Source organism: Bos taurus, chromosome 5 (assembly GCF_002263795.3).
Source record: "Bos taurus isolate L1 Dominette 01449 registration number 42190680 breed Hereford chromosome 5, ARS-UCD2.0, whole genome shotgun sequence".
NCBI lineage: Eukaryota > Metazoa > Chordata > Mammalia > Artiodactyla > Bovidae > Bos > Bos taurus.
Genome location: NC_037332.1, coordinates 115,467,181 through 115,482,899, shown reverse-complemented (window position 1 = coordinate 115,482,899; position 15,719 = coordinate 115,467,181). Strand labels below are relative to the sequence as shown.

The window sequence follows — 15,719 nt, the reverse complement described above, 5'->3', positions numbered from 1 at the left end:
TAGGAAAAGACGGGCAAAGAGGGATGAGGCGAGAGCCAGAGGAGACCAGGAGTGGGAAAGTGGGCCATCTCCCGTCCCATCGGAAAGTGTCCCCGACCCCGGGATGACATGGTAGGCGTCCCGTTTCCCGCAGGTTTGGCTGGAGGTGGGGGCGGAGAAGAAGAGGAGCGGCCCGGGGAGCCGCCAGGAGCCACTTTTGTTCGGCGATCCCGGCGCCGGGTCGCGGCGGGGCGGCAGTGCGCAAGCGCGGGCGGGGCGGGGTAGGGGCGGCTGGGGGCGGGGCGAGGCCAGTGGGCGGAGCCGTGCAGGGGCGGGCTCGTGTTCGGGCCCCGCCCCCCGCCGCCCCGGCCCGCTGCATCCGGGCACTGCCCGAATTAGCATCGTGCCGAGGCACAACTTTGCCGAGGCCCCAGCGAGATCCAGGCGCGCGCCGGAGGAAATATAGTCCCTGCCTCCTGGCAGCTCGCGCGGGGGCTGCGCGGGGGCTCCCGGCGCCGGGGCCGGGGGTCGGGGGGGCCATGCGCCGGGCCGCGCCCGCAGCCCGGGAACTCGGAGCAACTTGCCGGGCTGCCTGAGGAGTTGAGGGGGCGCGCGGCCGCCTTTCCCCCCAGTCTCCAGACACCCCTCCCTCCCTTTTCGGCCGTGGGGGAGGGGGCTCGTGTCCACCCCCGGCGACCCCCGCACCATCCGAGGAGACCCGATCCGCTCGCGTCCGCCCCGACCCCCGCGGAGCCGCGCAACTCCCCGGGAGCCGGGGCCAAAGTGAGCGCAAAGTGCTGCCCAAGTTGCCGAGATGGAGCTGCAGAGCCGGCCCGAGGCGCTCGCCGTGGAACTTGCGCGCCACCAGGTAGGCGGTCGGGGGCTGCTGGCCTCGGGGGCCCGGGGTTCGGGGTCCGGAGCCCGGCGTCCTCTTCTTCGTCGCAGGGCGCGCAGAGCTGGAGAGGCCCCCTCCTTTAAGCCTGCTGCCCCAGGGATCGGGGGAGTGTGTACATGAACGGACTCCCCTTTGGGCTTCCCCTCTGCGCCGCCCCCCTCCGTTTCGTGCAGTCCAGCACAGTTTGAGGGATCGGGGGCGCTTGGGACCCGAACCCAGTGTCTTCTCTTTCTCGGGCAGGATCTGCAGGACGAGGGTCCCGGGAGAGGGCCCCCTGCGTGCGCTTGCCCGGTTGTGTGTGTGTGTGAGTGTGAGTGTGTACGCCCACTCCCTCCGCCCCCACCCCCCGGGTGCAATGCTGTACAGTTTGCGAAAGTAGTTTTGGCGATAGTTGCTTGGGCGAGCAGCGGCTCGGCGGCCGGAGCCCGGGCGGTGTTGCGGCGCGCGCGCGCGCGCGCGTGTGTGTGTATGTGTTGGGGAGATTAGGACGCGACTTGAATATTTATGAGCTTTGCTCGACACGGACTCGCTGTGTTTACTTGGCTCTTTGTTCCTCCCCCCTCCCCCCGGCACACACTCACACTCCCTCGCACACGCACCCGGGCCTGCAAACTTGCACGGCTCGGGGCGCGCCGCCGGGTGGCCGCGGCCCCCGCCCCGCCCCGCGAGCTGCCCCGATGAGGCGGCAGCCACAGGTAAGCGGCCCCGCGCGGCACTGCCCGGCCGCCTCGCGTGCGGGACGCGGCCCGGGGAACTCGGGCGGGGAGGGGGCGGCGGCCCCGCGGAGCCCCGGGCACACTGGACCCCCCCACCCCGGGGCGGCTGGCCTGAGCCCGCGCCTCCGTGTTTCCGCAGAACGGCGACCTCAAGAAACAGCTGCACGAGCGGCAACCGCGGATCGCCGCGCTCAGCGACAAACAAGTAAGCGAGCCGGAGCCGGCCCCCCGTCCGGGGTGGCGGGGTGGGGGGACTAGGAGGGGTAGCCGGGCACTTGGGTAGCACCCTAAAAAGTGCTGGCCTCGGCGCCGCGCGCTCAGACTCCCAAAGGAGTCTCTGCGATCTTCAAAGTTACCCGCCCACCCCCTGCTTCTGGGAAGAAGAGGCCAGGGTCTTGGAGGCCGAAGCGGGGGGCAGCGCGGCTCCCGCCGTGGCCGAAGGAGAGAAGCTGCCCTTAAAAGGCGGCGAGCAGCCCGGCGTCCATTTTGAGTTGGTGGACATGTTTTTGGAATGTGGACATTTCTCCCGCTCGGTGTCCCCCCCCAACCGCCCCCGTCCCCGGCCTCGCGCGGGCGTCAGGGTGCGGAGAGAGGGGGTGGTCATTCGAGCCTGGACACCAAACTCCTTGGAAGTGGATTTTTTTTTTTGGGGGGGGGAGCTTTACGGCACAAATCTTAATTTAAAGAAATCGTTCTTCCTCCGGGCTCCCCCCTCCCCTCCCACTTCTCCGGCATCACTTTTATTCTCGGAACCTGACGCCAGCCAGCTCCCGGGGAACAAAAGAAAGGCGCCCCCGGGACCCCCCGGTTCTGCCCAACTTTGGGTCTCCGGGCACCGGGTGTCCACTGGGGCCCTCGAGGAGCTGCTCGCCATGGGGATGGGGACGGGGGCCCGGCAGCCCACCCCTCCCGGCCCCCTTGGTGAGGAAAAGTTGTCCATTGTGACTTAGTTGAGCTGAGCTCAGCGCTGGAGGGGTTTCAGCACCGCGAACAGAGGCCGCCGCCGCCGCCGCCGCCGGAGCGCGGCCGGCCGCGCGCCCCGCCCCCTCTCCCTCCCCGCTCCCGCCCCTCCCCCTCCGCGCCCCTCCCCCCACGCCCCCTCCCCACACTTGCACCCCCGCCCCTTTCCCAAGCCGAGAACTTTGAGCTGCGCAGCCAATGGCGCTCTCGGGGCTCCGTGGCTGGCGGGGGCGGGGGCGCCGGCTCCGTCCCCGCGGCCCCCTCCTCTCCTCCCTCTGTCCGCCCCGCGGGCCCGCTCCCCCCGCCCCGCTTCGCAGAGCCCCCCCTCCCGCCCCACGGGCCTTCGATCGCGCTTCCTTCGGAATGCCGGCCGCCGGCGTCAGCCTCAAACTTGGACCGCGCCCACCCCCGCCCCCGCCCCCGCCCGCCGATCCGGTCCCCTTCTCGCTCCCTCAACTCCGGGTCGGGGGCGGGCCGGATCCGAAGCCCCCCGCCTCCCCGGAGGGATGGTCGGTGTAGGGGAGAGACGTGGACGTGGCTGGCGGGGGTTGGCGGCGACCCCGGCGAGGGAGAACTCGGAGGCCGGGTGTGCGTTTCGAGTCTTTTTAAAGTTGCAAAGTGGTGGAAGGGGGGCGTGCAGAAGAGGAGGAGGGGGCCGGGGGCTGCGGAAAGAAAGACGGCTGTGGCCGCGGGTCGGCGCTTGGTCGGGGGCGTCGGGCTGGACGCGCGGGTGGGGACGAACGCGTTAACCCCTTTCCCGCGGTGCCGCGGCCCCCCTCCCGGGCCGCACGCCCCCGCCCGGGAGTGGAAGCTTCCATTCCCGTCTGAGGAGGGGGGGGCGGGGGGGGGGCGCCTGGCGCGCGGCTCCGGCGAAGTCGGGGAGTTCGCGGGGCGGGGGGAGGGGACCCAGGCCCGGCATTACCATTTTGATTGCTTTGATGCCATTTTTGGAGGGGGAGGGGTTGGGAGACCCTTCTGCGCTGAGCACAAAGATGTTTAATCACTGTGTGAAATCAAATCAGATACTTAAAAAAAAAAAAATCCATCACCAAATCTCGTACCTTGTGATAGCTGAGGGTTCCTAAGCTCCCTTTTTTTTTTCCCACTGGGTAAAACGGCAAGTTGTTGACTCTTCTGCTCCGAGTAGAAGATTTAAAAGAGAAAATTCCACTGAGCCGGCAGCTCTCCTCGCAACAATGTCTCTTTATGTGTGCTTGTACAATACGTGGCAATAGTTGTACTATTTGGAGTGGCTTTTCGGAGCTTAGGTTTGCTCCTTTCTGTATTGTAGCAACTATTTCCAGGCTGTTTAAATTTTTATGATGATAGTAAATGAGTAGCTATTTATTATCTGTCATGCCTGAATTTAGATGAGGCCGGGGAGAGAAACATTTGAAAATCGTGTTTGAAGGTTGCGGGTGCCGCTGGTGGGGGCGGGGGGGTGCGGGGAGGAGCCGTCCTACTCCGTTCTGCCTTTGCCTTTAAATCTGGACTCGGAGAAGGATGCTGCTGAACGGAATGTACCTCCATCTTTTTTGTGTGTGTGAGTGTGTGTTTAAAAAAAGGAAGAAAGAGAACAAGGAAAACTTTTGTTCCCTGACCTTTTAAAAATATTTCCCTCTGAGATGACTAAAAATAACGTCTGGGGAGCGGCCGGCGTTTGTCCTGGCCATCGGAACTTGTGTTTGTCACTATGAGCGTGTTGTTTTTCCTTTCTCCTTTGTGGCATTTTATATAGCAGGGGCTCATAAAAGAGGGAGGGAGGGAGCTGGGGCCGTGGTGCAGCATGCTAATAAAGCTGCCTCGGCTCTCCCGAGCTCCGCGGTGGAATCTTTCAGAGGTCACCTATGAAATGAGTTGGTAGACTTAACATTTACTCACCTCTGTCTCCTTGGGAGAGTTTGGTGGAGATTGGCAGCTTGGCTGGGGAAAGGGTCGGAGGAATGAGCCCTTGGAGGTGATTAAGGGCTGCACTGGGGGTCTCTCCAAGAGGGGTGATGGGCTCTGCTTGGTTATCCCAGCACCTGCCCAAGGAGCTGGAATGGATGATCAGAGCTGAAAAAGCCAGTAGTGTTTCAGAGTTTGCTTTCAACTCAACAGAAAAGTAAAGTAGTGTTGCTTGAGAGATTTGCTTGGGGGGAAAACCCCCACCATCTTCCCCTGCGGAGATGTGTTTCTGTCCTGCTGCTGCTTGGACGATGGCATATAAAGGTTAAGTTTCAATTAAAAGTGCACCCGTGAAGGTGATGAACTGCATAGTAAAATGGACGAATGACCTCATTATCCACATTTGTTAGAAATACAATAGCAGCGAGTAATATCTTTCGGTGCCTAGCCATCAATTTCCCATTTGTGCCCTTGGCCCTTGAATTTTTTTCAGTTACTTCTGGAAACACGGACGAGGGCTTGGAGATGTTTTTCCAGGACTCCTAGGAGTACATAGTTGTTCGTTGGTCAGAAGTAGAGAGAAATTGTGTGTTAGTGTCCAGCGTTTCTTCCACCATGGCTGGACCAGGGGATAAATGGGAAACCAGCATCTGTAGGACCTTGCTGTTTGAAAACAGAGTTCACTTTTTTTTTTTTTTTTAAAAAGAGGAAGCTGTAGGAGTTGGTCAGTAGCCCTTGATAGCCAGGCTATTTGAAAACAGAGTTCATGTTTTTTCTTTTTTAAAAAAAGTGGTCAGCAGCCCTCGGTGGCCAGGCTGCATTCCGGGGGTGGCCCCCCCACCACTGGGCTGTGACCCCCGTGGAGGAAGGACCCCTCGTCTTTAACAAGATATGATGTGTGAAGACTCCATTAGTTGCTCCAGTGGTTTTACGCCATGAATTTGCAGCACATGCAGAGAGGCAGTAACATTTTTATCTAAATTGTCAAGCACTTCGTGTAAATAACAGGCCCATCATAAATACCACAGGGTTTTTTTTTTTTTCCTTCCTCTTTGGAGTTCTCAGCACAACACTTAAACGCCATGTGAAGCAGGCATCTTCATGCAAGTTCAGCTTCACCTTGGAGTGAGAAGACCTCCGGTATGAACTGCAGGGCGTGCTGGTCTGGCAGAGAGACTCCCCTCCCCCCGCTACTCCACTGCCCAGTGAACTTGGGGCCTTGCATGCTGCCCGATGCATCGATTTGATGAACTCTGGATTCCGAGGGGCTGTCCTCAAGCGCAGCAATAAAAATATGTCTTCTTGAAAGGTATGATGTGTGTGGCATTCGCTCAGGCGCTGAAGCACGCCTTCACTGTGATTCACTAGCTCCGGTGGACACCCAAGGGTCCCACGGTGGAAGCGTTCGCCGAACAGAACTGCAGGGTGGGTCTATTCTGAATGCTTCCCAGTTGCTTTCAACCCTTCCATTAAAGGATGCTCCATTCTTCAGGTTCTGACCCCGAGTCTGCGCGAATCCAGGAGGCTAAATGTCAGTCTTCCTCACCTAGAGTTCAAGATGTCATTCTTCAAATAGCACCTTTACTTGGGAAGGAGAAAACTGATGCCGTCTCCATCTTTCTTAGTCTGGAAACGAGCACAGGGTTGAGACAGCAGGGGCTCAGTCCTGGCTTTCCCCAGGTGCCCCCTGCTTGGCTGTGACCCCTTACTCCCCCCTCAACCCCCTCCACAGCCAGTCTCTAGGACCCACACTTCTATCCAAGCCGAGTTTTCCTGTAGTCTCTCTTCCCCTGCATCTGTCCATCCCTCTGGTCCCTCCCCCATTATCCCTTAACTGGAAGATTGCAGTAGCCTTCTCACTGCATCCACTTAAAAAACATTATTAAAATAGAATTCAGATATTGCGTACTTCACCCATTTAAAGTGTACAGTTAAGTATTTTTTATACCTTCACAGTTATTTGCAGCCCATCACCACCATCAGTTTTAGAATATTTTCAGAATATTGTTGTTCAGTCTCTCAGTTATGTTAGATTCTTTTCGATCACATGCACTGCAGCACACCAGGCTCCTCTTGTCCTCGACTATCTCCCAGAGTTTGCTCAAACGCATGTCCATTGAGTTGGTGTTGCTATCTGACCATCTCACCCTCTGCCACCCCCTTCTCCTTTTGCCTTCAGTCTTACCCAGCATCAGGGTCTTTCTCAGTGAGCCAGCTCTTCGTATCAGGTGGCCAGAGTATTACTTCAGGGTATTACCCAGCCGTTGTTATTTGGCAGCCAAGTCGTGTCTGACTCTCTGCGACCCCATGGACTGCAGCACACCAGGCTCCCCTGTCCATCCCTATCACCCGGAGCTTGCTCAAACTCGTGTCCATTGAGTCAGTGGTACCATCCAACCATCTCATTCTCTGTTGCTGCTTTGTCCTCCTGCCTTCCATCTTTCCCAGCACCATGGTCTTTTCCAGTGGCTCTTTGCATCAGGTGGCCAAAGTATTGGAGCTTCAGCCTCAGCATCAGTCCTTCCAGTGAATTTTCAGGGTTGATTTCCCTTAGGTTTGACTGGTTTGATCTCCTCGCTATCCAAAGGACTCTCAAGAGTCTTCTCTAGCACTGCAGTTCAAAAGCAGTGATTGTTTGGCACCCAGCCTTCTTCATGGTCCAACTCTCGCATCCATACATGACTGCTGGAAAAACCATAGATTTGACTAGATGGACCTTTGTTGGTAAAGTGATGTCTCTAAGAACAAAATAATGCCTCTTGGAACAACGCAGATGGACCTAGAGATCGTCATACTGAAAAATCAGTAGAAAGACACATATATGATGTTGCATATATGTGGAATCTAAAAAATTGGTGCAAATGAACTTCTTTACAGAACAGAAATAGAGTCACAGATGCAGAAAACAAACTTATGGTTACCAGAGAGGGAAGTGTATGTGTAAAACAGATAACTAATCAGGACCTACTGCGTAGCACAGGGAACTCTACTCAGTGCTCTGTGGTGACCTGTGTGAGAAAAGAATCTGAAAAAAAGCGAGTATATATATATAACTGATTCCCAGGTGGCTCAGTTGGTAAAGAATCCGCCTGCCAGTGCAGGAGATGTGAGTTCCATCCCTGTGTTGGGAAGATCCCCTAGAGAAGGAAATGGCAAGTCACTCCAGTATTCTAGCCTGGGAAATCCCATGGACAGAGGAGCCTGGCGGGCTACCGTCCACGGGGTCACAAGAGTTGGAGATGGCTTAGCGACGACTGAACCACAAAAGCAGCATAACTGATTCACTTTGCTGCACAGCAGAGGCTAACAGAACGTTGCGAATCAACTATACTCTAATGAAAACTAAGGAAAAATGTTTAGAACGTTTTCATCCTGTCAGTGAGAAAGCCTCTGGGTCTCACCCCTCCCGTCGCCGCACCAGGCCGCAGGCATCCGCTCATTCACTCTCTGTCTGCAGGTCTGCTTTCTGTCGCTGTAGAGTTGCCTGTTCTGCACTTGCGCATGAGTGGAGTCACATCGTGTGGTTTTGTCTGTTGGGCTGCTTTCACCGAGCAGAATGTTTCCACCCAAGTTGTAGCATGTAGGACTTGGTTCCTTCTTATGTCTGAATGACCTTCCATCGTACAGGAGATCTCGTCCTGGGCCCATTCACCAGCTCATGGGCACTTGGGTGGTTTCCACCCCCAGGCTCTTGGGAACAGTGCACTACATTTCCTTGTGCCTCTCTGGTTCATCTTCCGTTAGTGTTAGCGTCTTGAAACTGGATCGAGATCACAGTGCTCCTTGTGGAAGCCCTTCTGGTGGTTTCCCGCTGCTCTGTGGGGGGCTGGCCCTGAGCCCCTGCTCGACCTCCGCGCTGGGACCCTCACCTGCTCTGCGCCCCCCACAGTGCTGCTCCTGGGCTGCTCTGCAGCAGGGGGCCTCGGGTACCACGAGCATCTTCTGCTCTGGAGACCACCGGCCATTACCATCTTCATCTTTTCATGGAAGTGCACTGTCCCTGCTAGACCGGAAGCTCCCTGAGGGGTGGGGGCTGTGCTCTCCGCCCCTCCCCCAGGTTCTGAGAGCAGTGCCTTGTGGTGCTGGATGCGTGTTGGTGGAACGGGCAGTTGACTAAGAAGATGGGTGTGCGGGTTGGCGGGGACCAGCAACCAGCCCCAGAGGAGTCCCAGGAGTTGTCCTCTGTAGGCGTGCAGTAAACAGATTTTTAAAATCCTGCATTTGGAATGAGCAGCACAGAAGTAAGACTAGCAGCTCCTCTGGTCTCGGAAACCTCACAAGAGAGTGATGTATAGATGACCATGTGTCAAGGGAATTCCAGAAAATTCTGTGAAAACCATGCTGTGCAGGCCCCTGGAGATGAGAGACAGCTTCCTAGGGGAGAAGGGGCTTCCAGGAAGCCTGGGGTCATGTTCGGGAGGAGCTGGTGTCCCAGCTGAGGGCTAATGGCCCAAGGAGACCTGCAGGTGTTGGCGAGTTTCCAGCAGTTGAAGCATGGAAGAGAGAGAGACAGGCAGACAGCAGAGAGGGCAGGCTGGGGCTGGAGCCAGGAAGACACTGAACGCCGAGCAAAGCTCCTGGGTTGTATGCCAGGTCTGGGAGATAACCTGGGGCTTTAGGGCAGCTTAGGAGGAGGGGGAGGGAGAAAGTGTGTTAGTCGCTGAGTTGTGTCCGACTCTTTGCGACCCTATGAACTATAGCCCCCTGGGCTCCTCGGTCCATGGGATTCTCCAGGCAAGAATACTGGAGTGGGTTGCCGATCACTTCTCCAGGGGATCTTCCTGATCGAACCCAGGTCTCCTGCATTGTGGGCAGATACTTTACCATCTGAGCCACGAGGGAAGTTGGGAGGAGGGTGAAGGAGGGCTGAACTCACTCCCTGTGTGGCCTGGCCGGCCGGACGAGCTCCCTGGTGTCTGTCACTTGTGTGGGAGGTTCTTGCAGGGACTGTGACACCCATGTGTGATGTGGAGAGGAGGCTGTTGGACTTGGGTGACCGGCACATGACAGGCTTGAAGGCAGGGGGCAGTGTGCTGACCCTTCTCCTCCTGCCTTCCGCAGAGCTCCTTACAGCTGAGAAATGAGTGGGGGACGTTTCTAGAAGCTTCTAGAAGGTGACTTGGGGCAACTCTGCTCAGTTGGTTTAAGGAAGAAAAGTGTGTATGTGTGTACATAACACATGGTTGCACTTTCATTACTGATCTTATTTAGACTATAAATTGTATAATAAGGAATAGTGTAGTTGACCCTTGAACAACAAGGGGGTCAGAGGTGATGACCCTCCATGCAGACACTGTGCATATAGTCAGTCCTCCACATAAGACAGGGACTCGGTATCCTCGGGTTCAACTAGCCGTGGATCACGTGGGACTGCAGTATTTACTAGTGAAAAAGGTATGTGTGCAAGTGGACCTGTGCGGTTCAAACCCGCGTTGTTCAGGGGTCATATTGATCTGTGCCGGTAAATGTGCACGGTGTCTATGCAGTGTATATAAAATCAGTTGATCATTTGTCCAGGATTATATTACAAACATGAAAGGAAGGATTTGTTGAAGAAAAATAATTTACCTGTCTCCCGCTAAAGTAGAATCTTACTGAGGGAGGCAGCAGTTAATATTCTTCCTATCATTTCTGTAACATTAGGAGTTCAGGGAGAGTTCTGTTTTTCACAAAGTTTTTAGTGTAAAAGCAACACCTCCTTGTTGGGGGGAAACTTTGCAGCACAGGTGTGAGGCTCGTAGACCATGACCCCTCTTCTGCCCGCTCCGGGCACGTGGACCAGAGCAGCACGGGCTCCGGGGTGTTCGTAGGCTGCAGTCTGTGCCCACGCAGCGTGTGTAACACGGAGAAACATGCTTCGTGGGCATGCTCCTGAGCATGCTACGCTTGCTTGTTACCCTTGACATTGTGTGCTGGGCACCTCTTGGAAACAGCTCGGTTTAATTCCACAAGCATTTCACAAGCCCCTGCCTGGTGGGGGTGCGGGGGTGATGTTGTTAGTAACAGCGACATCTCATGGTGTGAGGCTTCACCCTTCCAAACTTGTTTCACTGGGTCTCTGCTCCCACCAGTTTCACAGGTAGTTGGGGAGACAGATGTAACCCCCGTGACCTGTCCCATGAGCTCTCTGCACAGGAGAGCCTTCGCAGCGGGCTCAGCCAGTGGCGATGTGCTGTGATGAGGTGCCCGAGGTCGCCCTGAGAAGGTGATGTCCGAGTCTGCGAGAAGCGAGTCTGATCGCACACCCAGCACCCGGCTGTGTCCCGCACCCGTGTTCTCCAGCGAGCCTGTTCCGACACCTCTTTGATACATACGATGTGATTTGTTGGGGTCATCTCATGACTTGGCTCAGGCTGGGTAGGTGGGTTTTCCCTGCGGCACAGGTCAGAGAAGGGCAGCTCCCCAAGGTCAGGTGGCTGGGGGCCCCAAGAGGGTGCCCTCTGTTTCAGCCCCTGCCCCGCCTCTAGTTGGCCCCCTGCCTCTGGAGTAGAACACGGCGTGGCCGGGAGAGCAGAGGGCTGGAGGTGACAGCAGAGTTCCTCTCCCAGCCCCCTGCCTCTGGCGGAGTAGCTTCCAGCAGGTCCTCGTGCGTCCTCTGTGAAGCGGGTGCAGTGGTTGAAGCTGCCTCGCCGGGTTGTTGAAATGAGTCCAGATCATAGATGAGCAAGTGTATCTAAACCACCAAGCAGAGTGAAGGGGTTGATTGGAAGAGACATGCGTTGGCTGCAGTGCGCTAGTGGTAAAGAACCCACCTGCTGATGCAGGAGGCGTAAGAGACGTGGGTCCGGAAGATCCCCTGGAGAAGGGAATGACAACCCGCTCCAGTATTCTTGCCAGGAGACCTGGATTTGATCTCCGGGTTGGGAAGATCTCCTGGAGGAGGGCATGGCAACCCACTCCAGTAGTCTTGCCTGGAGAATCGCATGGACAGAGGAGCCTGGGGGGCTACAGTCCAAGGGGTTGCAGAGAGTTGGAAACGACTGAAATGACTCAGGACGAGTTGGCGGCCTTGGTGGCCCCAGGACACGCTTGCCACACCCTACCCTGTGCCTGCAGGGCTGGAACCTTCACTCTGTTGCTGGTCCTCCTTCGGGGCCTTGCTGCTCATCACTCCTGGTGGAGGTGGACGATGGCGGTGCCTCTTCTCTCGCAGTCCAGGGAGTCGACTTTGATGCGTGAGCCTCTTAAAACACCTGCTGTCGGAACGGTACCATTGATTTCAATTAACTTGGAATTTTTTTCACCGTGATGACTCTGATAATAACTTTGGTAATCCCACGATGCCTCATTAGAGCTGCTGGCTACGATGATCAGCTCTGTGGTTTAGCAAGTGTTTTTCTCCAGCGCCTTTGTCTTTCCAGGACCAAATCGCGGGCTCGCTGCAGGTTTTCACCCCACTCATGTGAGTGATGCTGAACGTGGCCGCCGCCTGGTCTGCCCGTTAAAACCCATCACAGGGCCGCGCTCATGGTGGGGGCCCTTCCACAGGGGCAGCGTCTCAGGTCACACACGGGGAGTTTGAGGGTTGTGTGTTGACTTGTGCTCTGAGACCCTTGCCCCGGACATGGGAGGAATTTGGGGAAACAGGCAGCTTTCTGGGGAGGAGGGCAGCTACTGTTCACCTCTGCTACCCTGTTTGGAATTTATAGCTTTTAAGGAAATAGGACCCTGGATTTGGTTTTCCTTGCAGTCTCTGAGTCTCTTTCATCCCACTAAGGAGGCTTTGTTTGTTTGTTGTTTTTGCCACCCGGTGGCCTGCGGGATCTTAGTTCTCTAACCAGGGATCGAACCTGTGCCCCCTGCAGTGGAAGCGTGGAATCTTAAGCCCTGGACTGCCAGGGAAGTCCTCACAAGGCTTTCAGCTTTGTCTCCGAGAGGCATGTAAGAAACGGGTTGAACGCAGGCTCTACAACGGGCAGGCTGGAGTTGTAAACCCAGCTCCGCGCTTCGAGGGCTGTAAAATGAAATAACAGCAGCTCAGCGTGGGAGGCAGCCGCGTGCTGGCGTGTGGGGAGTGCTCCGGAAGCCCAGACGCAGCACCCGCCAGGATTAAATGGGACGAGACGTCAAGCTGTGGCCGTGGCGAGTCTTCAACAACTGGGACCTGGGTGTCACAGGTCACAGCTTTCCCATCTGATGCTGACCCTGGGCAAAGCCCTGCCAGTGGCCTCCATGGACCAACTGGGTCCCTATTCGCCCCGCCCTTTAGGGGGTCCTGCCTTTTTGTTTGGGAGGTGGCGGAAGCCCAGAGAGGTTGAGTGGCCAGTTGAGGTCACACAGCTGGCAAGTGGAGGACCAAGGGTCAGCTCGGCGTCACCGTGGCCTCACAGTCTTAGCCCCTATGCTGGACAGCCCTTCTGGCTCTGCATACGAAGAGTTTGGAGTCATGCCATGCCTGGGCGCAGGTCCCGGTAAAAGAAAACGGAGTTAGGACGTCAGAGGGAACCGCCCGCAAGTTCTCAGCCATTGGTGATGACGAGTGGGAGCTTCACGCTGCGGTGGAAGGTCGTGGAACGTTGGAGGGGCCGGGCACCTGGGTGGGGAGCCTGGGGCAGGCTGGCTGCAGAGAGGGGTCTCTGCAGTGGAGAAGCTGAGTCCATGGCAGGAGGTTTGGACTTGACCCCGAAGCGAATTCACCTGCAGCCTTGCCCTCTCATCCTGCTGTGGCCTGAGCCCCTCCCTGCTTGGCTGCTTCAGTTTTTCTTCTTAATATTATTGCTGTTGTTTGTTAAGGGGGAGGCATCTTCTCGTTTTGAAATGGCCTCTGTTCTCCAAGGGAACGAACATGCTTCCTTGAGTTGGGTACCCCCCACCCTTTGGGTTCATTACTTATTGTTTCCCGAGTGTTGCAGTTTCCTGAGTGTGGTGAGAAATTGCTGATACGGCTTCCTTCCCCTGATGACCTCTGAGTGCCACCGGCAGGCGTCCCTGAGGTCTCAGATGGGCTGCATTTGCTTTTAGTTTTTTTTTTTTTTTTTTGCTTGGCACCTGTGTTGATCTTGTTAAAGCGCAGCAGAAAGAAGTATATCCATGGGGGTATTTTTCTTTTTTTTGTTCAGGGTTGAGTGGTCATCAGCCCCCAGTAGCCTAGGAAGAGCCGGTTGTCTGGGTTCTTGGTTTAAAATGGAGGTGATGCTGCTTCCCGGGCAGGGCTGTTCTGAGGGTCGTGAGGGCACGTGTCTTGCGTGCTGGGTGCGATTCCCGCCTGTAGTGGGACAGCTGTTAGAGGGAGATGTTATCAACAGGATATTAACAGTCATATGAGAAGCAGGAATCTGGTGGTGTCCCCGAGACGATACTGCCTGGGTAAGTAGCCGGGCACCTGTAGCTTTTTGTGGGCACAGAAGCCCCGAGTTGCGCTTTGTCTCCGTGGACAAAGCTGGGATTTGTGTGTGTCCACAGCTGGGATTGGGCCCGAAACTTGGGATTTGGTAGAGATTGAGGGCATGAGTCCCCCAGACGTGTTCTGACGGCGTAAAGCGTAGGGTAGGCGAGACCATGAGGCCTTTGCAGGGTGCCTCCCCAAGCCCCCTTCTCCCAGCTGAAACTTCAGCCCTGAGTCAGGCGGGTGATGGCACTCGGGGGCCCCAGGGTGCCCCGTCTTCCTGACCGCAGCGCAGCCCCACGGGAAGCCCACTGTTGTTAAGCCATTGAATTCTGTTTGCTGCTGTTTCAGAGGTGGCTTGCCCACACGAGCGGCTGCTGGGTGAGACGTTCCGGGGTCCCACACATGATGTCCTTGTGCCAACAGCAGGGCTGAGGGGAGCTCGGAACTGTTTGTTTTATGGCACGTATTTATTCCATCAGATTGACCTTTGATCTGTAGGTGGAGGTAAATTGCAGAAAGGTCCGTGCCTGCATGTGACTCCGCTCTTGGAAGTAAAGAAGCATTCACAGACAGAAAAGCTTCTGTCAGGGTTTGCCAAATCACCCTCCAACATAGAAAAGGTGATAAAAGACAGTAATTCGGAGAGGGGGGTGTACCTCAGTCTTCAGGGGAAATGATGGCTGCCTTTCCATCTCTTGGGTGGAGGCCTCAGAAAGTTTCTTGAAATGGCAGATGTGGAGTGTCTCTTGGGGCCTCCCTGGGGGCTGCATACCTGCAGGCTGTCCGTGGGGGATGCCATCATCAACTTGGGGAGAAGCTTTTTGCCCCAGGAAAGAAAACAAGGCAGGGATGGGGGGGAGCAGGGAGAGGAAGGGAGGGCGCTGTGTTTCCCTTTGATGTCACTCAGGCGGAAAGCCAATCTGCACATGTAAATGAACTTGAAAATGCAATTAAAAATATATACATATTAGAGACTGTGATCCAGAATTTAATGTGAGATGCAGGTTACCCAGTGACAAGCTGCCTTCCCTGCAATCAGTGGTACCAACTCTCCCCTGTGATGAATGCGTCTCGGAGTGATAAATGCACCCAGATGAACGTGGGATTATTCCTTAAGCTAGTTTGACAGCCTTCACCGAGCCCTATCTGCTTATATCACCCAACCTCCTTCTCCCAGCTGTCACTGTGAAGGGGACACAGGCTCAGGAAGGTCCTTCCCTGGGCTTGTTCTGCATGGACAGGAGATTGGGCAGAACAGTCGCCCGTGTTGCTGTGGACAGAGGTCAGGGGGGCCCTGGACATTGTTACAGCCGCAGGCGCTGGGTGGCGGGCACTGTGCAGGGAGCCCCTGCCTGGGGCTAAGAGTAGGAGCTGGACCTGGGGGCCAGGCAGGTGTGGCGTCTGGGGCTGGAAGGGAACAGCGGGGCAGAGCCCTGCGTCTCGGGCTCTTGGGCGTTTTCTCCCGGGGCGTGCCCAGTGGCATGTGCAGAAGAGAACGCTCAGATGGTGAGGGCAGCAGCCTCCGCTGAGGGCCGAGTGTGACAATTTGGCACATGCCACGGGGCACCCGCTCCGTGCTGGGTGCTGGGGACATGGTGGTGGACAGAGGTGTGCTCACAGTCCTAGAAGGGAGACAGATAACAGGCAGGAAACACCATAGGTGAGTCCCAGGGTCGGGGGAAGGTGATGGGCGCTCCGGCAGAGGGGGTGGGCAGAGGGAGGGGGTCGAGAGGGCCCTCAGGCGTGGCTCAAGGCCTACAGAAGAAGCTGGAGGGTGGACCCTCGTGATTCTCTGCAGGAAGAGTGTCCCAGGCAAAGGGAACAGCCTCTGCAAAGGCCTTGAGACGGGTTGTGCCGGGCATTTCTAGTCGAGGCTAGTGTGGCCAGGCGAATCAGTGACAGCTAAGCAAGGAGGTCCCGGAGTAGATGGAACAGGGCGGGGACCGACCTCTCC

At 56.6% G+C, this 15,719-nt stretch overlaps 1 protein-coding gene across 2 annotated transcripts in view; it reads left to right on the top strand.

Annotated features, from left to right (window-relative positions):
* The first annotated feature begins 270 nt into the window (after window positions 1–270).
* The window catches only part of PHF21B (PHD finger protein 21B), an 88,452-nt gene continuing 73,003 nt past the window's right edge, over window positions 271–15,719 (top strand). Inside the window, exons 1-2 of one of the 2 annotated variants that reach the window (XM_002687979.7) lie at window positions 271–847; window positions 1,730–1,795. In XM_002687979.7, coding sequence (XP_002688025.1) covers window positions 794–847; window positions 1,730–1,795 — 120 coding nt within the window. In that variant the 5' untranslated portion in view covers window positions 271–793. Of the gene's footprint in view, window positions 848–893; window positions 1,570–1,729; window positions 1,796–15,719 lie in introns of those variants that run through there. The other variant, XM_003586165.6, reaches the window with a different exon arrangement.